This window comes from Oncorhynchus mykiss, chromosome 2 (genome assembly GCF_013265735.2).
Source record: "Oncorhynchus mykiss isolate Arlee chromosome 2, USDA_OmykA_1.1, whole genome shotgun sequence".
NCBI lineage: Eukaryota > Metazoa > Chordata > Actinopteri > Salmoniformes > Salmonidae > Oncorhynchus > Oncorhynchus mykiss.
The window spans coordinates 3504270-3524326 of NC_048566.1; the positions used below are offsets into that span (position 1 = coordinate 3504270).

The window sequence follows — 20057 nt, forward strand, 5'->3', positions numbered from 1 at the left end:
AAGAAGTCAACTAACAGTAGGACCTGTTCTGCATAGAGAAACAGACAATTCCCCCCCGACACCAATTAGTGAAGTAGGGAACCAAAATAAAACTGACAACAAAGGAAAAAGATCTAAACCAAAATCTCTGAGATATTCCCCTGATTACCAGCAGCTAGCTGGAATAATGACTCTCAGGTAGAGAGGAGACAGAGATCAGCCGTCAATCTCACGCCAGCAGGCAGTACTCCATTTGGAGAAGAGAGAACTAGATAGCACAGGCAGTCATTAGAGAGAGAGAGAGAGAGAGAGAGAGAGAGCTCTTCGAGCGTTCACAGTCTGTCCAACTGACACCCCTATCAGATCACAGAAAAATCACACTCTACTTGAACAGAGCTATGCTCAATCATGAGGCATCAAAGCTAAAGGAACTGAATAATATTAAGTAATGCTATAGATGGAAGGAAAGTAGGGTAGAAATCAACAACAAAACTATTAGGCAACAACAAATTCAATCCCTTCTAGACAATTTCCTCGTCAAAAGCTGAGGACACTACCTCCTCTGAGGACACTACCTCCTCTGAGGACACTACCTCCTCTGAGGACACTACCTCCTCTGAGGACACTACCTCCTCTCTCTACCTCCACACTACCTCCTCTGAGGACACTCCCTCCTCTGAGGACACTCCCTCCTCTCTCTATCTCCACACTACCTCCTCACACTCCCTCCTATGAGGACACTCCCTCCTCTCTCTATCTCCACACTACCTCCTCTGAGGACACTCCCTCCTCTGAGGACACTCCCTCCTCTCTCTACCTCCACACTCCCTCCTCTGAGGACACTCCCTCCTCTCTCTACCTCCACACTCCCTCCTCTGAGGACACTCCCTCCTCTCTCTATCTCCACACTCCCTCCTCTGAGGACACTCCCTCCTCTCTCTATCTCCACACTACCTCCTCGGAGGACACTCCCTCCTCTCTCTATCTCCACACTCCCTCCTCTGAGGACACTCCCTCCTCTCTCTATCTCCACACTACCTCCTCTGAGGACACTCCCTCCTCTCTCTACTTCCACACTACCTCCTCGGAGGACACTCCCTCCTCTCTCTATCTCCACACTACCTCCTCGGAGGACACTCCCTCCTCTCTCTACCTCCACACTACCTCCTCTGAGGACACTCCCTCCTCTGAGGACACACCCTTCTCTCTCTATCTCCACACTACCTCCTCTGAGGACACTCCCTCCTCTGAGGACACTCCCTCCTCTCTCTATCTCCACACTCCCTCATCTCTCTATCTCCACACTACCTCCTCGGAGGACACTCCCTCCTCTCTCTACCTCCACACTACCTCATCTGAGGACACTCCCTCCTCTGAGGACACTCCCTCCTCTCTCTATCTCCACACTACCTCCTCTGAGGACACTCCCTCCACTCTATACCTCCACACTACCTCCTCTGAGGACACTCCCTCCTCTGAGGACACTCCCTCCTCTCTCTATCTCCACACTCCCTCCTCTCTCTATCTCTACACTACCTCCTCTGAGGACACTCCCTCCTCTCTCTACCTCCACACTACCTCCTCTGAGGACACTCCCTCCTCTCTCTATCTCCACACTACCTCCTCTGAGGACACTCCCTCCTATCTCTACCTCCACACTACCTCCTCTGAGGACACTCCCTCCTCTGAGGACACTCCCTCCTCTCTCTACCTCCACACTCCCTCCTCTGAGGACACTCCCTCCTCTGAGGACACACCCTTCTCTCTCTATCTCCACACTACCTCCTCTGAGGACACTCCCTCCTCTGAGGACACTCCCTCCTCTGAGGACACTCCCTCCTCTCTCTACCTCCACACTACCTCCACACTACCTCCTCTGAGGACACTCCCTCCTCTGAGGACACTCCCTCCTCTCTCTACCTCCACACTACCTCCTCTGAGGACACTCCCTCCTCTCTCTACCTACACACTACCTCTTCTGAGGACACTACCTCCTCTCTCTACCTCCACACCCCCCCCTCTCTGAGGACACTCCCAAGATCCACTAACTACTGCTGGAGCAAGACTCACTAACCACTGACCACTGCTGGAGCAAGACCCACTGACCACTGCTGGAGCAAGACTCACTAACCACTGACTACTGCTGGAGCAAGACTCACTAACCACTGACTACTGCTGGAGCAAGACTCACTAACCACTGCTGGAGCAAGACTCACTAACCACTGCTGGAGCAAGACCCACTGACCACTGCTGGAGCAAGACCCACTAACCACTGCTGGAGCAAGACCCACTGACCACTGCTGGAGCAAGACCCACTGACCACTGCTGGAGCAAGACCCACTGACCACTGCTGGAGCAAGACCCACTGACCACTGCTGGAGCAAGACCCACTAACCACTGCTGGAGCAAGACTCACTAACCACTGCTGGAGCAAGACTCACTAACCACTGCTGGAGCAAGACCCACTGACCACTGCTGGAGCAAGACCCACTGACCACTGCTGGAGCAAGACCCACTGACCACTGCTGGAGCAAGACTCACTAACCACTGCTGGAGCAAGACCCACTGACCACTGCTGGAGCAAGACCCACTAACCACTGACCACTGCTGGAGCAAGACCCACTGACTTCTCGGAGGCTGGCAAGATGAAGGAAGAAACAGGAAGAGAGAAGGATAGAGTCAGAGGAGAAGAGAGGAAAGAGAGAGGATGGAGGGAGAAACAGGAAGAGAGAAGGATAGAGTCAGAGGAGAAGAGAGGAAAGAGAGAGGATGGAGGGAGAAACAGGAAGAGAGAAGGATAGAGTCAGAGGAGAAGAGAGGAAAGAGAGAGGATGGAGGGAGAAACAGGAAGAGAGAAGGATAGAGTCAGAGGAGAAGAGAGGAAAGAGAGGATGGAGGGAGAAACAGGAAGAGAGAAGGATAGAGTCAGAGGAGAAGAGAGGAAAGAGAGGATGGAGGGAGAAACAGGAAGAGAGAAGGATAGAGTCAGAGGAGAAGAGAGGAAAGAGAGGATGGAGGGAGAAACAGGAAGAGAGAAGGATAGAGTCAGAGGAGAAGAGAGGAAAGAGAGGATGGAGGGAGAAACAGGAAGAGAGAATGATAGAGTCAGAGGAGAAGAGAGGAAAGAGAGGATGGAGGGAGAAACAGGAAGAGAGAAGGATAGAGTCAGAGAAGAAGAGAGGAAAGAGAGAGGATGGAGGGAGAAACAGGAAGAGAGAATGATAGAGTCAGAGGAGAAGAGAGGAAAGAGAGAGGATGGAGGGAGAAACAGGAAGAGAGAAGGATAGAGTCAGAGGAGAAGAGAGGAAAGATGAGAAAAGGATGAGAAATGAAACAGAGAGGACGGTAATAAGATACTAATGCCAATATGACAAATAGCGTTTTCTTCAGGTTGTCTAATAGCTTAAGTACAATGTCTCATCTTTACTCTTCAGCAAGAACAAATATCTCCGGTGAGGGACCTTTTTGACATGAGCTCTGAATATTTCCCTCGTCTGTGGTGTTGTGTCACAGAGATGTGTATATTACATTGTCATGCCTGTGTCTCTGGCTCCAGTCCAGACTGGGGAAGGTGTTATTAAATGAGTCTATCTGGCAGCCCCATCTGGTAACCCTGAGCGTGTAATGGCTGTCCTCAGGTTGTCACCACATAAACGAACATCAACACGACATTTAAATTTGTTTCTAGAGTTGTGTATGACTTGCATTTTAATGAAACGACATTCAGAGCAGAAATGATTTCTCAAGTTCAATAGTTCCCGATGAGTGAAAGGCTGGCTGTTATTGGCCCTTTTACAGAGAAGGGTTTGACCTCGCCGATCAAGATGCCCTCAACAACGGGACTACTTTGTTATTCTTACACACATCAAGTTAACTGGGAAAGGAAAGAGCATAAATACTGTATATCTCTGCAGGTTTCATAAAGAAACCTTTAAATGATCAACAACCTTTGTCACTTGTGAGACCGAACGCACAGTGTCGCCATGGCTACTCGGCACTGAGGCGCACAGACCCTACAGTCGTAAATCACAACAAACTGACGTGTGTGTGTGTGTGAGATACGTCAGACAAAGCAGTAGTAGAATACAAGATGTCATAACCCTGCTGTGGCTATAAAGCATCAAAGTAGTAGTAGAATACAAGATGTCATAACCCTGCTGTGGTTATAAAGCATCCAAGTAGTAGTAGAATACAAGATGTCATAACCCTGCTGTGGCTTTAAAGCATCAAAGCAGTAGTAGAATACAAGATGTCATAACCCTGCTGTGGTTATAAAGCATCAAAGCAGTAGTAGAATACAAGATGTCATAACCCTGCTGTGGTTATAAAGCATCAAAGCAGTAGTAGAATACAAGATGTCATAACCCTGCTGTGGTTATAAAGCATCAAAGCAGTAGTAGAATACAAGATGTCATAACCCTGCTGTGGCTTTAAAGCATCAAAGTAGTAGTAGAATACAAGATGTCATAACCCTGCTGTGGCTATAAAGCATCAAAGTAGTAGTAGAATACAAGATGTCATAACCCTGCTGTGGCTTTAAAGCATCAAAGCAGTAGTAGAATACAAGATGTCATAACCCTGCTGTGGCTTTAAAGCATCAAAGTAGTAGTAGAATACAAGATGTCATAACCCTGCTGTGGCTATAAAGCATCAAAGTAGTAGTAGAATACAAGATGTCATAACCCTGCTGTGGCTTTAAAGCATCAAAGCAGTAGTAGAATACAAGATGTCATAACCCTGCTGTGGCTTTAAAGCATCAAAGCAGTAGTAGAATACAAGATGTCATAACCCTGCTGTGGCTTTAAAGCATCAAAGCAGTAGTAGAATACAAGATGTCATAACCCTGCTGTGGCTTTAAAGCATCAAAGCAGTAGTAGAATACAAGATGTCATAACCCTGCTGTGGCTTTAAAGCATCAAAGCAGTGGTAGAATACAAGATGTCATAACCCTGCTGTGGCTATAAAGCATCAAAGCAGAGCAAGACCCACTGTGGGGAACGGTACTGTGGGGAACGGTACTGTGGGGAACGGTACTGTGGGGAACGGTACTGTGGGGAACGGTACTGTGGGGTCACAGTGGGTTACTACTGCTGCTCCTTGAAAGCACTGGTGGCAGAGTGCCTCAACCGCCAAGGCCTGTTTAGAGCCGCAGGATCGACGGATAGATAGGCCGGGGTGTGTGTGTGCGCGTGTGTGTGTGTGATACTGTAGATAGGCAAATCAAGGTCGTAAAGAAGAGCCATCCCCCACAAGGCACCATGGTGATTAGAGGACAGCGTCCTCCTGTGAGGGCCTCCACCACGTGATTTGTTGCCCCCTCCCTACCCTCCTGCATCTTTCCCTTTCTCCTTCCCTCCCTAAATCTCTCCCTCTCTCCCTCCCTATTGGCCTCTCTCCCTGTCTGTCTGTCTAATTGCCTGTCTGCCTGCTACCCTCCCTGTCTGTCTTCCTCTCTGCCTGCCTGTCTCCCTGTCTGCCTACCTCTATGTCTGTCTGTTAGCCTGCCTTCCACCCTGCCTGTCTGCAAGCCTCTCTGTCTAACTGCCTGTCTGCCTGCTACCCTACCTGTCTGGCTTCCTCTCTGTCTGCCTGTCTCCCTGTCTGCCTACCTCTCTGTCTGTCTGTTTGCCTGCCTGCCTGTCTTCCACCCTGCCTGTCTGCATGCCTCTCTGTCTAACTGCCTGTTTGCCTGCATGCCTGTCTTCCACCCTGCCTGTCTGCATGCCTCTCTGTCTAACTGCCTGTTTGCCTGCATGCCTCTATGTCTAACTGCCTGTTTGCCTGCATGCCTCTCTGTCTAACTGCCTGTTAGCCTGCATGCCTCTCTGTCTAACTGTCTGCCTGCCTGTCTCCCTCCCTGCCTGTATGTGTAACACAAGCCCTAGAGACCCAGAGGACTATAGCCTATACCATGAAGGTGACACTGTCACAGGCAACTGACTCCCCTTGAGAATCAAGACTGTAGGAAACAGACTGTAGGAAACAGACTGTAGGAAACAGACTCCCAGGTCTAACGTAGTGCACTATATCAGGAATATGGTTCCATAGTGCCCAGGTCTAAAGTAGTGCACTATATCGGGAATAGGGTCCCATAGGGCCAAGATCTAAAGTAGTGCACTATATATAGGGAATAGGGTGCCATAGGGCCCAGGTCTAAAGTAGTGCACTATATATAGGGAATAGGGTCCCATAGGGCCCAGGTCTAAAGTAGTGCACTATATAGGGAATAGGGTCCCATAGGGCCCAGGTCTAAAGTAGTGCACTATATATAGGGAATATGGTCCCATAGGGCCCAGGTCTAAAGTAGTGCACTATATATATAGGGAATATGGTGCCATAGGGCCCAGGTCTAAAGTAGTGCACTATATATAGGGAATAGGGTCTCATAGAGCCCTGGTCAAAAGTAGTGCACTATATATATAGGGAATATGGTTCCATAGGGCCCAGGTCAAAAGTAGTGCACTATATATATAGGGAATAGGGTCTCATAGAGCCCTGGTCAAAAGTAGTGCACTATATATAGGGAATAGGGTCTCATAGGGCCCAGGTCTAAAGTAGTGCACTATATAGGGAATAGTGCACCATTTGGGAGACAGATGATATCTGCCAGTTGCTGTAGGTTAATCCAGTAGGTCAAAGCACAAATAACTACCACCTCTTTTTCCCTATGTCACCTCTCATTCAAGGCCCATTAAAAACCCAGAGCCTGGGATCTCGTCAACAGGACAGTGTTTAAACACGACCCCTGTTGCTCCTGAGGAATGAAGTGCTGTTCCTGAGAATGATCTGAGAGGTACTTCCATAACCGCAGTAGATCTGTATTCCACACGGCATTTAACATCAGCCCAGTAACTACACTGTGACAGCATCATTGAGCATCCCCCAGGCAGATTGTTTCCCCTCTTACTTATCACATTCACTACCGCTCTACTGTTTCAGAGAGCACAGATATAGACAGCAACTACTTATACAGAGAACAGTGAGGAGGACCTCAGATCAAAAAGATGCAAAGACCCTGGGCTGGGACCCTGGGTTGGGACCCCGGGCTGGGACCCTGGGCTGGGACCCTGGGTTGGGACCCTGGGATGGGACCCTGGGCTGGGACCCTGGGTTGGGACCCCGGGCTGGGACCCTGGGTTGGGACCCCGGGCTGGGACCCTGGGCTGGGACCCTGGGCTAGGACCCTGGGCTAGGACACTGGGCTGGGACCCTGGGATAGGACCCTGGGATAGGACTCTGGGCTGGGACTGGAGGAGAGGAGACATTAAATACCTACAGTAATGTATGTAATGGAGGTGACTCAGTGAGAAGTAACCTTGACTTGGACCTGAAGGCTTCAGTTATCTCCTTGAAGTAATGCCTAAAGTTTTGCCGGTGTTTAGCTCAGCAAAGTCTTACTGCGCTCAGGGGGCCAGGGTTCAAACCAGTGTCTTACTGCGCTCAGGTGACCCGGGTTCAAACCAGAGTCTTACTGCGCTCAGGTGACCCAGGTTCAAACCAGAGTCTTACTGTTCTCAGGTGACCCGGGTTCAAACCAGTGTCTTACTGTGCTCAGGTGACCCAGGTTCAAACCAGAGTCTTACTGGTCTCAGGTGACCCGGGTTCAAACCAGTGTCTTACTGCGCTCAGGTGACCCGGGTTCAAACCAGAGTCTTACTGGTCTCAGGTGACCCAGGTTCAAACCAGAGTCTTACTGGTCTCAGGTGACCAGGTTCAAACCAGGGTCTTTCTGGTCTCAGGTGACCCAGGTTCAAACCAGAGTCTTACTGCGATCAGGTGACCCGGGTTCAAACCAGAGTCTTACTGCGCTCAGGAGACCCGGGTTCAAACCAGAGTCTTACTGGTCTCAGGTGACCCAGGTTCAAACCAGAGTCTTACTGGTCTCAGGTGACCAGGTTCAAACCAGGGTCTTTCTGGTCTCAGGTGACCCAGGTTCAAACCAGAGTCTTACTGCGATCAGGTGACCCAGGTTCAAACCAGAGTCTTACTGGTCTCAGGTGACCAGGTTCAAACCAGGGTCTTACTGCACTCAGGTGACCCGGGTTCAAACCAGAGTCTTACTGGTCTCAGGTGACCCGGGTTCAAACCAGAGTCTTACTGGTCTCAGGTGACCCAGGTTCAAACCAGAGTCTTACTGCGCTCAGGTGACCGAGTTCAAACCAGAGTCTTACTGGTCTCAGGTGACCAGGTTCAAACCAGGGTCTTTCTGGTCTCAGGTGACCCAGGTTCAAACCAGAGTCTTACTGCGATCAGGTGACCCGGGTTCAAACCAGAGTCTTACTGGTCTCAGGTGACCAGGTTCAAACCAGGGTCTTACTGCACTCAGGTGACCCGGGTTCAAACCAGAGTCTTACTGGTCTCAGGTGACCCGGGTTCAAACCAGAGTCTTACTGGTCTCAGGTGACCCAGGTTCAAACCAGAGTCTTACTGCGCTCAGGTGACCAGGTTCAAACCAGGGTCTTACTGCGCTCAGGTGACCAGGTTCAAACCAGGGTCTTACTGTGCTCAGGTGCTCAGGTGACCAGGTTCAAACCAGGGTCTTACTGTGCTCAGGTGCTCAGGTGACCAGGTTCAAACCAGGGTCTTACTGTGCTCAGGTGCTCAGGTGACCAGGTTCAAACCAGGGTCTTACTGTGCTCAGGTGACCAGGTTCAAACCAGGGTCTTACTGTGCTCAGGTGACCAGGTGACCAGGTTCAAACCAGGGTCTTACTGTGCTCAGGTGACCAGGTGACCAGGTTCAAACCCAGACAACCGTATAAACAGAGGAGAGTCTGATGGTGAGAAGGATAGGAGAACATCCCATCCTATGGATAACAGAGAGAGCAGGAGAAGTGTGGTCCCTATGGATAACAGAGAGAGCAGGAGAAGTGTGCTCCCTATGGATAACAGAGAGAGCAGGAGAAGTGTGCTCCCTGTGGATAACAGAGAGAACAGGAGAAGTGTGCTCCCTATGGATAACAGAGAGAGAACAGGAGAAGTGTGGTCCCTATGGATAACAGAGAGAGCAGGAGAAGTGTGGTCCCTATGGATAACAGAGAGAGAACAGGAGAAGTGTGGTCCCTATGGATAACAGAGAGAGCAGGAGAAGTGTGGTCCCTATGGATAACAGAGAGAACAGGAGACGTGTGCTCCCTATGGATAACAGAGAGAGCAGGAGAAGTGTGATCCCTATGGATAACAGAGAGAGCAGGAGAAGTGTGGTCCCTATGGATAACAGAGAGAGAACAGGAGAAGTGTGGTCCCTATGGATAACAGAGAGAGCAGGAGAAGTGTGCTCCCTGTGGATAACAGAGAGAGAGCAGGAGAAGTGTGGTCCCTATGGATAACAGAGAGAGAACAGGAGAAGTGTGGTCCCTATGGATAACAGAGAGAGAACAGGAGAAGTGTGGTCCCTATGGATAACAGAGAGAGCAGGAGAAGTGTGATCTCTATGGATAACAGAGAGAGCAGGAGAAGTGTGATCTCTATGGATAACAGAGAGAGCAGGAGAAGTGTGCTCCCTATGGATAACAGAGAGAGCAGGAGAAGTGTGATTTCTATGGATAACAGAGAGAACAGGAGAAGTGTGCTCCCTATGGATAACAGAGAGAGCAGGAGAAGTGTGATCTCTATGGATAACAGAGAGAACAGGAGAAGTGTGCTCCCTATGGATAACAGAGAGAACAGGAGAAGTGTGGTCCCTATGGATAACAGAGAGAACAGGAGAAGTGTGCTCCCTATGGATAACAGAGAGAGAACAGGAGAAGTGTGCTCCTTATGGATAACAGAGAGAACAGGAGAAGTGTGATCTCTATGGATAACAGAGAGAACAGGAGAAGTGTGCTCCCTATGGATAACAGAGAGAACAGGAGAAGTGTGGTCCCTATGGATAACAGAGAGAACAGGAGAAGTGTGCTCCCTATGGATAACAGAGAGAGAACAGGAGAAGTGTGCTCCTTATGGATAACAGAGAGAACAGGAGAAGTGTGATCTCTATGGATAACAGAGAGAGCAGGAGAAGTGTGCTCCCTGTGGATAACAGAGAGAGAGCAGGAGAAGTGTGCTCCCTGTGGATAACAGAGAGAGAACAGGAGAAGTGTGCTCCCTATGGATAACAGAGAGAGCAGGAGAAGTATGCTCCCTATGGATAACAGAGAGAGCAGGAGAAGTGTGGTCCCTATGGATAACAGAGAGAGAACAGGAGAAGTGTGGTCCCTATGGATAACAGAGAGAGCAGGAGAAGTGTGATCCCTATGGATAACAGAGAGAGAACAGGAGAAGTGTGGTCCCTATGGATAACAGAGCAAGCAGGAGAAGTGTGGTCCCTATGGATAACAGAGAGAGAACAGGAGAAGTGTGGTCCCTATGGATAACAGAGAGAGAACAGGAGAAGTGTGGTCCCTATGGATAACAGAGAGAGCAGGAGAAGTGTGGTCCCTATGGATAACAGAGAGAGAACAGGAGAAGTGTGGTCCCTATGGATAACAGAGAGAGCAGGAGAAGTGTGGTCCCTATGGATAACAGAGAGAGCAGGAGAAGTGTGGTCCCTATGGATAACAGAGAGAGCAGGAGAAGTGTGGTCCCTATGGATAACAGAGAGAGCAGGAGAAGTGTGGTCCCTATGGATAACAGAGAGAGCAGGAGAAGTGTGGTCCCTATGGATAACAGAGAGAGCAGGAGAAGTGTGGTCCCTATGGATAACAGAGAGAGAACAGGAGAAGTGTGGTCCCTATGGATAACAGAGAGAGAACAGGAGAAGTGTGGTCCCTATGGATAACAGAGAGAGAACAGGAGAAGTGTGGTCCCTATGGATAACAGAGAGAGCAGGAGAAGTGTGGTCCCTATGGATAACAGAGAGAGAACAGGAGAAGTGTGGTCCCTATGGATAACAGAGAGAGAACAGGAGAAGTGTGGTCCCTATGGATAACAGAGAGAGAACAGGAGAAGTGTGGTCCCTATGGATAACAGAGAGAGAACAGGAGAAGTGTGGTCCCTATGGATAACAGAGAGAACAGGAGAAGTGTGGTCCCTATGGATAACAGAGAGAGCAGGAGAAGTGTGGTCCCTATGGATAACAGAGAGAGCAGGAGAAGTGTGGTCCCTATGGATAACAGAGAGAGCAGGAGAAGTGTGGTCCCTATGGATAACAGAGAGAGAACAGGAGAAGTGTGGTCCCTATGGATAACAGAGAGAGCAGGAGAAATGTGGTCCCTGTGGATAACAGAGAGAGAGCAGGAGAAGTGTGGTCCCTATGGATAACAGAGAGAGAACAGGAGAAGTGTGGTCCCTATGGATAACAGAGAGAGAACAGGAGAAGTGTGGTCCCTATGGATAACAGAGAGAGAACAGGAGAAGTGTGGTCCCTATGGATAACAGAGAGAGCAGGAGAAGTGTGGTCCCTATGGATAACAGAGAGAACAGGAGAAGTGTGGTCCCTATGGATAACAGAGAGAACAGGAGAAGTGTGGTCCCTATGGATAACAGAGAGAGAACAGGAGAAGTGTGGTCCCTATGGATAACAGAGAGAGCAGGAGAAGTGTGGTCCCTATGGATAACAGAGAGAACAGGAGAAGTGTGGTCCCTATGGATAACAGAGAGAACAGGAGAAGTGTGGTCCCTGTGGATAACAGAGAGAGCAGGAGAAATGTGGTCCCTATGGATAACAGAGAGAGCAGGAGAAGTGTGGTCCCTATGGATAACAGAGAGAGCAGGAGAAGTGTGGTCCCTATGGATAACAGAGAGAGCAGGAGAAATGTGGTCCCTGTGGATAACAGAGAGAGCAGGAGAAGTGTGCTCCCTATGGATAACAGAGAGAACAGGAGAAGTGTGGTCCCTGTGGATAACAGAGAGAACAGGAGAAGTGTGGTCCCTGTGGATAACAGAGAGAGCAGGAGAAGTGTGCTCCCTATGGATAACAGAGAGAACAGGAGAAGTGTGGTCCCTGTGGATAACAGAGAGAACAGGAGAAGTGTGGTCCCTGTGGATAACAGAGAGAACAGGAGAAGTGTGGTCCCTATGGATAACAGAGAGAACAGGAGAAGTGTGATCCCTATGGATAACAGAGAGAGCAGGAGAAGTGTGGTCCCTATGGATAACAGAGAGAACAGGAGAAGTGTGGTCCCTGTGGATAACAGAGAGAACAGGAGAAGTGTGGTCCCTATGGATAACAGAGAGAACAGGAGAAGTGTGATCCCTATGGATAACAGAGAGAGCAGGAGAAGTGTGGTCCCTATGGATAACAGAGAGAGCAGGAGAAGTGTGGTCCCTATGGATAACAGAGAGAGAACAGGAGAAGTGTGGTCCCTATGGATAACAGAGAGAGCAGGAGAAGTGTGGTCCCTATGGATAACAGAGAGAACAGGAGAAGTGTGGTCCCTATGGATAACAGAGAGAACAGGAGAAGTGTGGTCCCTATGGATAACAGAGAGAGCAGGAGAAGTGTGGTCCCTATGGATAACAGAGAGAGAACAGGAGAAGTGTGGTCCCTATGGATAACAGAGAGAACAGGAGAAATGTGCTTCAACAGCCTCAACACCACTGGATCATTACAGACATCATCTGCAACCAAGATGCTCTCAGGCACTTTGGCTCTCTATCCCCCCACCCTCTCTCTATCCCCCACCCTGTCTCTATCCCCCCACCCTCTCTCTATCCCCCCACCCTCTCTCTATCCCCCCACCCTCTCTCTATCCCCCCCACCCTCTCTCTACCCCCCCACCCTCTCTCTATCCCCCCACCCTCTCTCTATCCCCCCACCCTCTCTCTATCTCTATCCCCAGCCTCTCTCTATCTCTATCCCCCCACCCTCTCTCTATCTCTATCCCCCCCACCCTTTCTCTATCCCCCCCACCCTCTCTCTATCCCCCCCACCCTCTCTCTATCCCCCCCACCCTCTCTCTATCCCCCCCACCCTCTCTCTATCCCCCCCACCCTCTCTCTACCCCCCCACCCTCTCTCTCTCTATCCCCCACCCTCTCTCTCTCTCTATCCCCCACCCTCTCTCTACCCCCCCACCCTCTCTCTATCCCCCCCACCCTCTCTCTATCCCCCCACCCTCTCTATCCCCCCCACCCTCTCTCTATCCCCACCCTCTCTCTATCCCCCCCACCCTCTCTCTATCCCCACCCTCTCTCTATCCCCCCCACCCTCTCTCTATCCCCCCCACCCTCTCTCTATCCCCACCCTCTCTCTATCCCCCCCACCCTCTCTCTATCCCCCCCACCCTCTCTCTATCCCCACCCTCTCTCTATCCCCCCCACCCTCTCTCTATCCCCCCCACCCTCTCTCTATCCCCCCCACCCTCTCTCTATCCCCCCACCCTCTCTCTATCCCCCCCACCCTCTCTCTATCCCCCCACCCTCTCTCTATCCCCCCCACCCTCTCTCTATCCCCCCCACCCTCTCTCTATCCCCCCACCCTCTCTCTATCCCCCCCACCCTCTCTCTATCCCCCCCACCCTCTCTCTATCCCCCACCCTGTCTCTCTCTCTATCCCTCACCCTCTCTCTATCCCCCACCCTCTCTCTCTCTATCCCTCACCCTCTCTCTATCCCCCCCACCACCCTGTCTCTCTCTCTATCCCTCACCTTCTCTCTATCCCCCCCACCCTGTCTCTATCCCCCCCACCCTCTCTCTATCCCCCCACCCTCTCTCTATCTCTATCCCCAGCCTCTCTCTATCTCTATCCCCCCACCCTCTCTCTATCTCTATCCCCCCCACCCTCTCTCTATCCCCCCCACCCTCTCTCTATCCCCCCCACCCTCTCTCTATCCCCCCCACCCTCTCTCTATCCCCCCACCCTCTCTCTATCCCCACCCTCTCTCTATCCCCCCCACCCTCTCTCTATCCCCCCCACCCTCTCTCTATCCCCACCCTCTCTCTATCCCCCCCACCCTCTCTCTATCCCCCCCACCCTCTCTCTATCCCCCCCACCCTCTCTCTATCCCCCCACCCTCTCTCTATCCCCCCCACCCTCTCTCTATCCCCCCACCCTCTCTCTATCCCCCCCACCCTCTCTCTATCCCCCCCACCCTCTCTCTATCCCCCCACCCTCTCTCTATCCCCCCCACCCTCTCTCTATCCCCCCCACCCTCTCTCTATCCCCCACCCTGTCTCTCTCTCTATCCCTCACCCTCTCTCTATCCCCCACCCTCTCTCTCTCTATCCCTCACCCTCTCTCTATCCCCCCCACCACCCTGTCTCTCTCTCTATCCCTCACCTTCTCTCTATCCCCCCCACCCTGTCTCTATCCCCCCCACCCTCTCTCTACCCCCCCACCCTGTCTCTCTTTCTATCCCCCACCCTGTCTCTCTCTCTATCCCCCACCCTATCTCTATCCCCCACCCTGTCTCTCTCTCTATCCCCCACCCTATCTCTATCCCCCACCCTGTCTCTCTCTCTATCCCCCACCCTGTCTCTATCCCCCCACCCTCTCTCTCTCCCCCCCACTCTCTCTATCTCTATCCCCCCCACTCTCTCTATCTCTATCCCCCCACCCTCTCTCTATCTCTATCCCCCCACCCTCTCTCTCTCTCTATCCCCCCCACCCTCTCTCTATCCCCCCCACCCTCTCTCTATCCCCCCCACCCTGTCTCTCTCTCTATCCCTCACCCTCTCTCTATCCCCCACCCTCTCTCTCTCTATCCCTCACCCTCTCTCTATCCCCCCCACCACCCTGTCTCTCTCTCTATCCCTCACCTTCTCTCTATCCCCCCCACCCTGTCTCTATCCCCCCCACCCTCTCTCTACCCCCCCACCCTGTCTCTCTTTCTATCCCCCACCCTGTCTCTCTCTCTATCCCCCACCCTATCTCTATCCCCCACCCTGTCTCTCTCTCTATCCCCCACCCTATCTCTATCCCCCACCCTGTCTCTCTCTCTATCCCCCACCCTGTCTCTATCCCCCCACCCTCTCTCTCTCCCCCCCACTCTCTCTATCTCTATCCCCCCCACTCTCTCTATCTCTATCCCCCCACCCTCTCTCTATCTCTATCCCCCCACCCTCTCTCTCTCTCTATCCCCCCATCCTGTCTCTCTCTCTACCCCCCCCACCCTGTCTCTCTCTCTCCCTGTCTCTCTCTTTCTCTCTATCTATTTCTCTCTCTCCATATCTCACACTAACACATTCACACCAACGTGCGCGCGCACACACACACACACACACACACACACACACACACACACACACATTACTATACTGCTTACAACAAGGGCATAAGCATTCTATCCTCACCTACTTTTACAGATACAGAAATCTCACAATTTGAGGGCAGAATGTATTGATATCAATAAAGAAATAACGCATAGTTTTAATCTTATGAGAGTAAGTGTTCTGTAATGGACCTATAGTACAATGTAATAGGTCTAGAAACATTTATTTTTACACCTACACATTTGAAACAATAGGTATTTTGTCATTCTTTGGTTTCTGGACCTAGCAGTTTAGCCTAGGGTGGACTAACGGTAAAGGAACAAGAGTGACACTATAATGAACTCTCCGTGCGACTCGGGGAAGTGACACACATTTTCCAGTAGGCTACTGTTATTATTCTTACCTTGAGCTATTGCTATCGACTCAAACCGGTGCAGTTCTCTGAGCATGGTTGTGCGTTCGGTGGGGTGAAGACTATAAATAAAATCCTTGGCTCCTTGAGGCGAGTTCAAGGGCTCCATCGGGTCCTTGTGAGGGTGTGTGCCCAAGTCGCAGCTCTGCTGGCTGGGTAGCATCGGTACAGGCTGGCGTAGCGGAGCTAGGTTTGACCCGTGGACTCTTCCCAACATGTTCCCCGACCTCAGAATGAGGGCGGGCCGCAGGACTCTCTGCAAACTGGGCAGCATGGTGGAGACAAAAGGGAAGTGGAGGCGTCGACAACCTAGAATAGAAATACAATTTTAACGCTTACTGAAGCGTAAAGAAAAATACAGGAGGCTACTTACGATACAACATCCTCGACTGTTTCACGTATGAATGCAATGGATTATTTTGACAGCATTAGGCTACTGTGGAATGGCTAAGCCTATTCATAGGCAATAAATAACAAAGTAGACACAGACTCAGATCGGGCTGTCAAAGTGCAACTTATGACAACACCGACCTCTCGATCAGCGGATGCTCTGTCCTGTCAAAAAATCAGATCTCTTTCGGGTGTAAAACGCAGCACCGAACCATAAGTCCTTCGATCACAATTTCATAGATCATGAAAACAATTCGCCAACAAAACACATTCGTGGCAAGATCGGCGAGTCAAAAAGGAAACATTCCTCCTCATCTTCAAAGCCACAACATCGCCTAGGCTTCTTCCCCGTCTGCGGTCGGATGGGCTGCTTCTCTTCCCCGTGATGTGCGCCCTTCTCTCGAGGCTAAAAATATTTTCCAATGGAATAGCTTGACTATACGTAGCTATGACGGCATCTGCCTTACGTTTTTGTATAGCTCATACAGTGAGTGCGAAGGTACCACTAGACCAATAGCCTACTGTAGGCCTATTTGCGGCAGGTATCAATAGACATCCTAAGGACGTCTGCACAGGACATTTGAGCATAGTACATGTATGACAACATGGGAAATGTATTTTTCATTCCATATGTAATGCCATTAAAGAACGTTCTACATGCTATTTTTAGTGACTACATTTCCCAGATGAGCACTAGGGCTATTGAAACACTACATTTCTGCTGCCGCATTATGGGAAACGTATTTTAGTCCGACCGGTGGCCTCTCCGCAATCTATTTATTAGACAACTGGGAACTCGAAAAAAACGAGCTCCGACAGGCTAAAATGGTTTGAACGGTCAACTCATTCGGAAATTCGGGCATCTTTCTAGAGCTTCGACTTTCCGACATGAAGATCCCTGACGTCATGATTTGACCTGCTTTTTTCCCCCCGAGTTCCCAGTTGTCTTCAAAGCGCAATCTGGCGCATCATCAGTCCACAGACAGTGACCCAAGTCATCCTATAGCTCTCCATCCAATCTCTGTATCCTGGCCACAGTCACCACTGAAGCTAACAATCCCCTCATCACAGAGACAGCCCTAAAAACTAAACATCCCTTTCTTGGGCTTGGTGTGGAATTATTATGTTACTACGACATCAGAGGGTAGACTACTAGTACAGGGACACAGAGTACTACAGAGTCACTAGTACAGGGACACAGAGTACTACAGAGTCACTAGTACAGGGACACAGAGTACTACAGAGTCACTAGTACAGGGACACAGAGTACTACAGAGTCACTAGTACAGGGACACAGAGTACTACAGAGTCACTAGTACAGGGACAGTCAGTCACTAGTACAGGGACAGTCAGTCACTAGTACAGGGACAGTCAGTCACTAGTACAGGGACAGGCAGTCACTAGTACAGGGACAGTCAGTCACTAGTACAGGGACAGGCAGTCACTAGTACAGGGACAGTCAGTCACTAGTACAGGGACAGTCAGTCACTAGTACAGGGACAGGCAGTAACTAGTACAGGGACAGTCACAGGGACAGGCAGTCACTAGTACAGGGACAGTCAGTAACTAGTACAGGGACAGTCAGTAACTAGTACAGGGATAGTCAGTCACTAGTACAGGGACAGTCAGTAACTAGTACAGGGACAGTCAGTCACTAGTACAGGGACAGTCAGTAACTAGTACAGGGACAGTCAGTAACTAGTACAGGGACAGTCAGTCACTAGTACAGGAACAGTCAGTCACTAGTCAGTCACTAGTACAGGGACAGTCAGTCACTAGTCAGTCACTAGTACAGGGACAGTCAGTCACTAGTCAGTCACTAGTACAGGGACAGTCAGTAACTAGTACAGGGACAGTCAGTCACTAGTCAGTCACTAGTACAGGGACAGTCAGTAACTAGTACAGGGACAGTCAGTCACTAGTACAGGGACAGTCAGTCACTAGTACAGGGACAGTCAGTCACTAGTACAGGGACAGTCAGTCACTAGTACAGGGACAGTCAATCACTAGTACAGGGATAGTCAGTCACTAGTACATGGACAGTCAGTCACTAGTACAGGGACAGTCAGTCACTAGTACAGGGACAGGCAGTCACTAGTACAGGGACAGTCAGTCACTAGTACAGGGACAGGCAGTCACTAGTACAGGGACAGTCAGTCACTAGTACAGGGACAGTCAGTCACTAGTACAGGGACAGGCAGTAACTAGTACAGGGACAGTCACAGGGACAGGCAGTCACTAGTACAGGGACAGTCAGTAACTAGTACAGGGACAGTCAGTAACTAGTACAGGGATAGTCAGTCACTAGTACAGGGACAGTCAGTAACTAGTACAGGGACAGTCAGTCACTAGTACAGGGACAGTCAGTAACTAGTACAGGGACAGTCAGTAACTAGTACAGGGACAGTCAGTCACTAGTACAGGAACAGTCAGTCACTAGTCAGTCACTAGTACAGGGACAGTCAGTCACTAGTCAGTCACTAGTACAGGGACAGTCAGTCACTAGTCAGTCACTAGTACAGGGACAGTCAGTAACTAGTACAGGGACAGTCAGTCACTAGTACAGGGACAGTCAGTCACTAGTACAGGGACAGTCAGTCACTAGTACAGGGACAGTCAGTCACTAGTACAGGGACAGTCAATCACTAGTACAGGGATAGTCAGTCACTAGTACATGGACAGTCAGTCACTAGTACAGGGACAGTCAGTCACTAGTACAGGGACAGTCAGTCACTAGTACAGGGACAGTCAGTCACTAGTACAGGGACAGTCAGTCACTAGTACAGGGATAGTCAGTCACTAGTACATGGACAGTCAGTCACTAGTACAGGGACAGTCAGTCACTAGTACAGGGACAGTCAGTCACTAGTACAGGGACAATCAGTCACTAGTACAGGGACAGTCAGTCACTAGTACAGAGACAGTCAGTCACTAGTACAGGGACAGTTAGTTACTAGCACATGGACAGTCAGTCACTAGTACAGGGACAGTCAGTGACTAGTACAGGGACAGTTAGTCACTAGCACAGGGACAGTCAGTCACGAGTACAGGGACAGTCAGTCACTAGCACATGGACAGTCAGTCACTAGTACAGGGACAGTCAGTCACTAGTACAGTCAGTTAGTCACTAGTACAGGACAGTCAGTCACTAGTACAGTCAGTCAGTCACTAGTACAGGGACAGTCAGTCACTAGTACAGTCAGTCAGTCACTAGTACAGGGACAGTCAGTCACTAGTACAGGGGCAGTCAGTCACTAGTACAGGGACAGTCAGTCACTAGTACAGGGACAGTCAGTCACTAGTACAGTCAGTCAGTCACTAGTACAGGGACAGCCAGTCACTAGTACAGGACAGGGACAGCCAGTCACTAGTACAGGGGCAGTCAGTCACTAGTACAGGGACAGTCAGTCACTAGTACAGGGACAGTCAGTCACTAGTACAGGGACAGTCATTGTTCTTACAGGAGAAGTTCTGTGAGACTGATGATGTCACTAACTGGATGCAGAGCCCAGAAGAGCCTGCTAGACAGACTCATGTCCACCCTGTAAATAGTATGCTTCATTCACTCTATCTGCTACTATTGCAGTCCTACTAGTGCTGTCGACCATCAATGAAAACCTTGACAAGACTGACCCCTAGTGGACATCAAGAGCAATGTTACCCGGACAAGGGCTGGTTGAGGGAAGGAAATACGGCACAGGGGGTTGGTGGTGCCTTAATTGGGGAGGACGGGGCTCGTGGTAATGGCTGGAGCGGAGTTAGTGGAACGGTGTCAAATACATCAAACAAACATAGTTTCCATGGTTTCCGTGTGTTTGCTGCCATTCCATCCACTCCGTTCCAGGTGTTATTATGAGCCGTTCTCTCCTCAGCAGCCTCCACTGAAAGATAGATATACACCGAGTGGACAAAATATTAGGAACACCTGCTCTTTCCATGACAGACTGACCAGGTGAATCCAGGTGAAAGATATGATCCCTTATTGATGTCACTTTGTTAAATCCACTTCAATCAGTGTAGATGAAGGGGAGGAGACGGGTTAAATAAGGATTTTTAAACCTTGAGAGACATGGATTGTGTATGTGTGTCATTCAGAGGGTGAATGGGCAAGACACAACATTTAAGTGCCTTTGAACGGTGGTATGG

The 20057-nt window shown here is 50.3% G+C and overlaps 1 protein-coding gene across 1 annotated transcript in view; it reads right to left on the reverse strand.

The window, feature by feature from the left end:
- LOC110514058 (transmembrane protein 65) overlaps positions 1-16500 on the reverse strand; it is a 73613-nt gene extending 57113 nt beyond the window's left edge. The window contains exons 1-2 of the mRNA XM_036935266.1: positions 16053-16500; positions 15513-15830 (exon numbers count right to left, since the gene is read on the reverse strand). Coding sequence (XP_036791161.1) covers positions 15513-15795 — 283 coding nt within the window. The 5' untranslated portion in view covers positions 15796-15830; positions 16053-16500. The remainder of the gene's footprint in view (positions 1-15512; positions 15831-16052) is intronic.
- Between the last annotated feature and the right edge of the window lie 3557 nt (positions 16501-20057).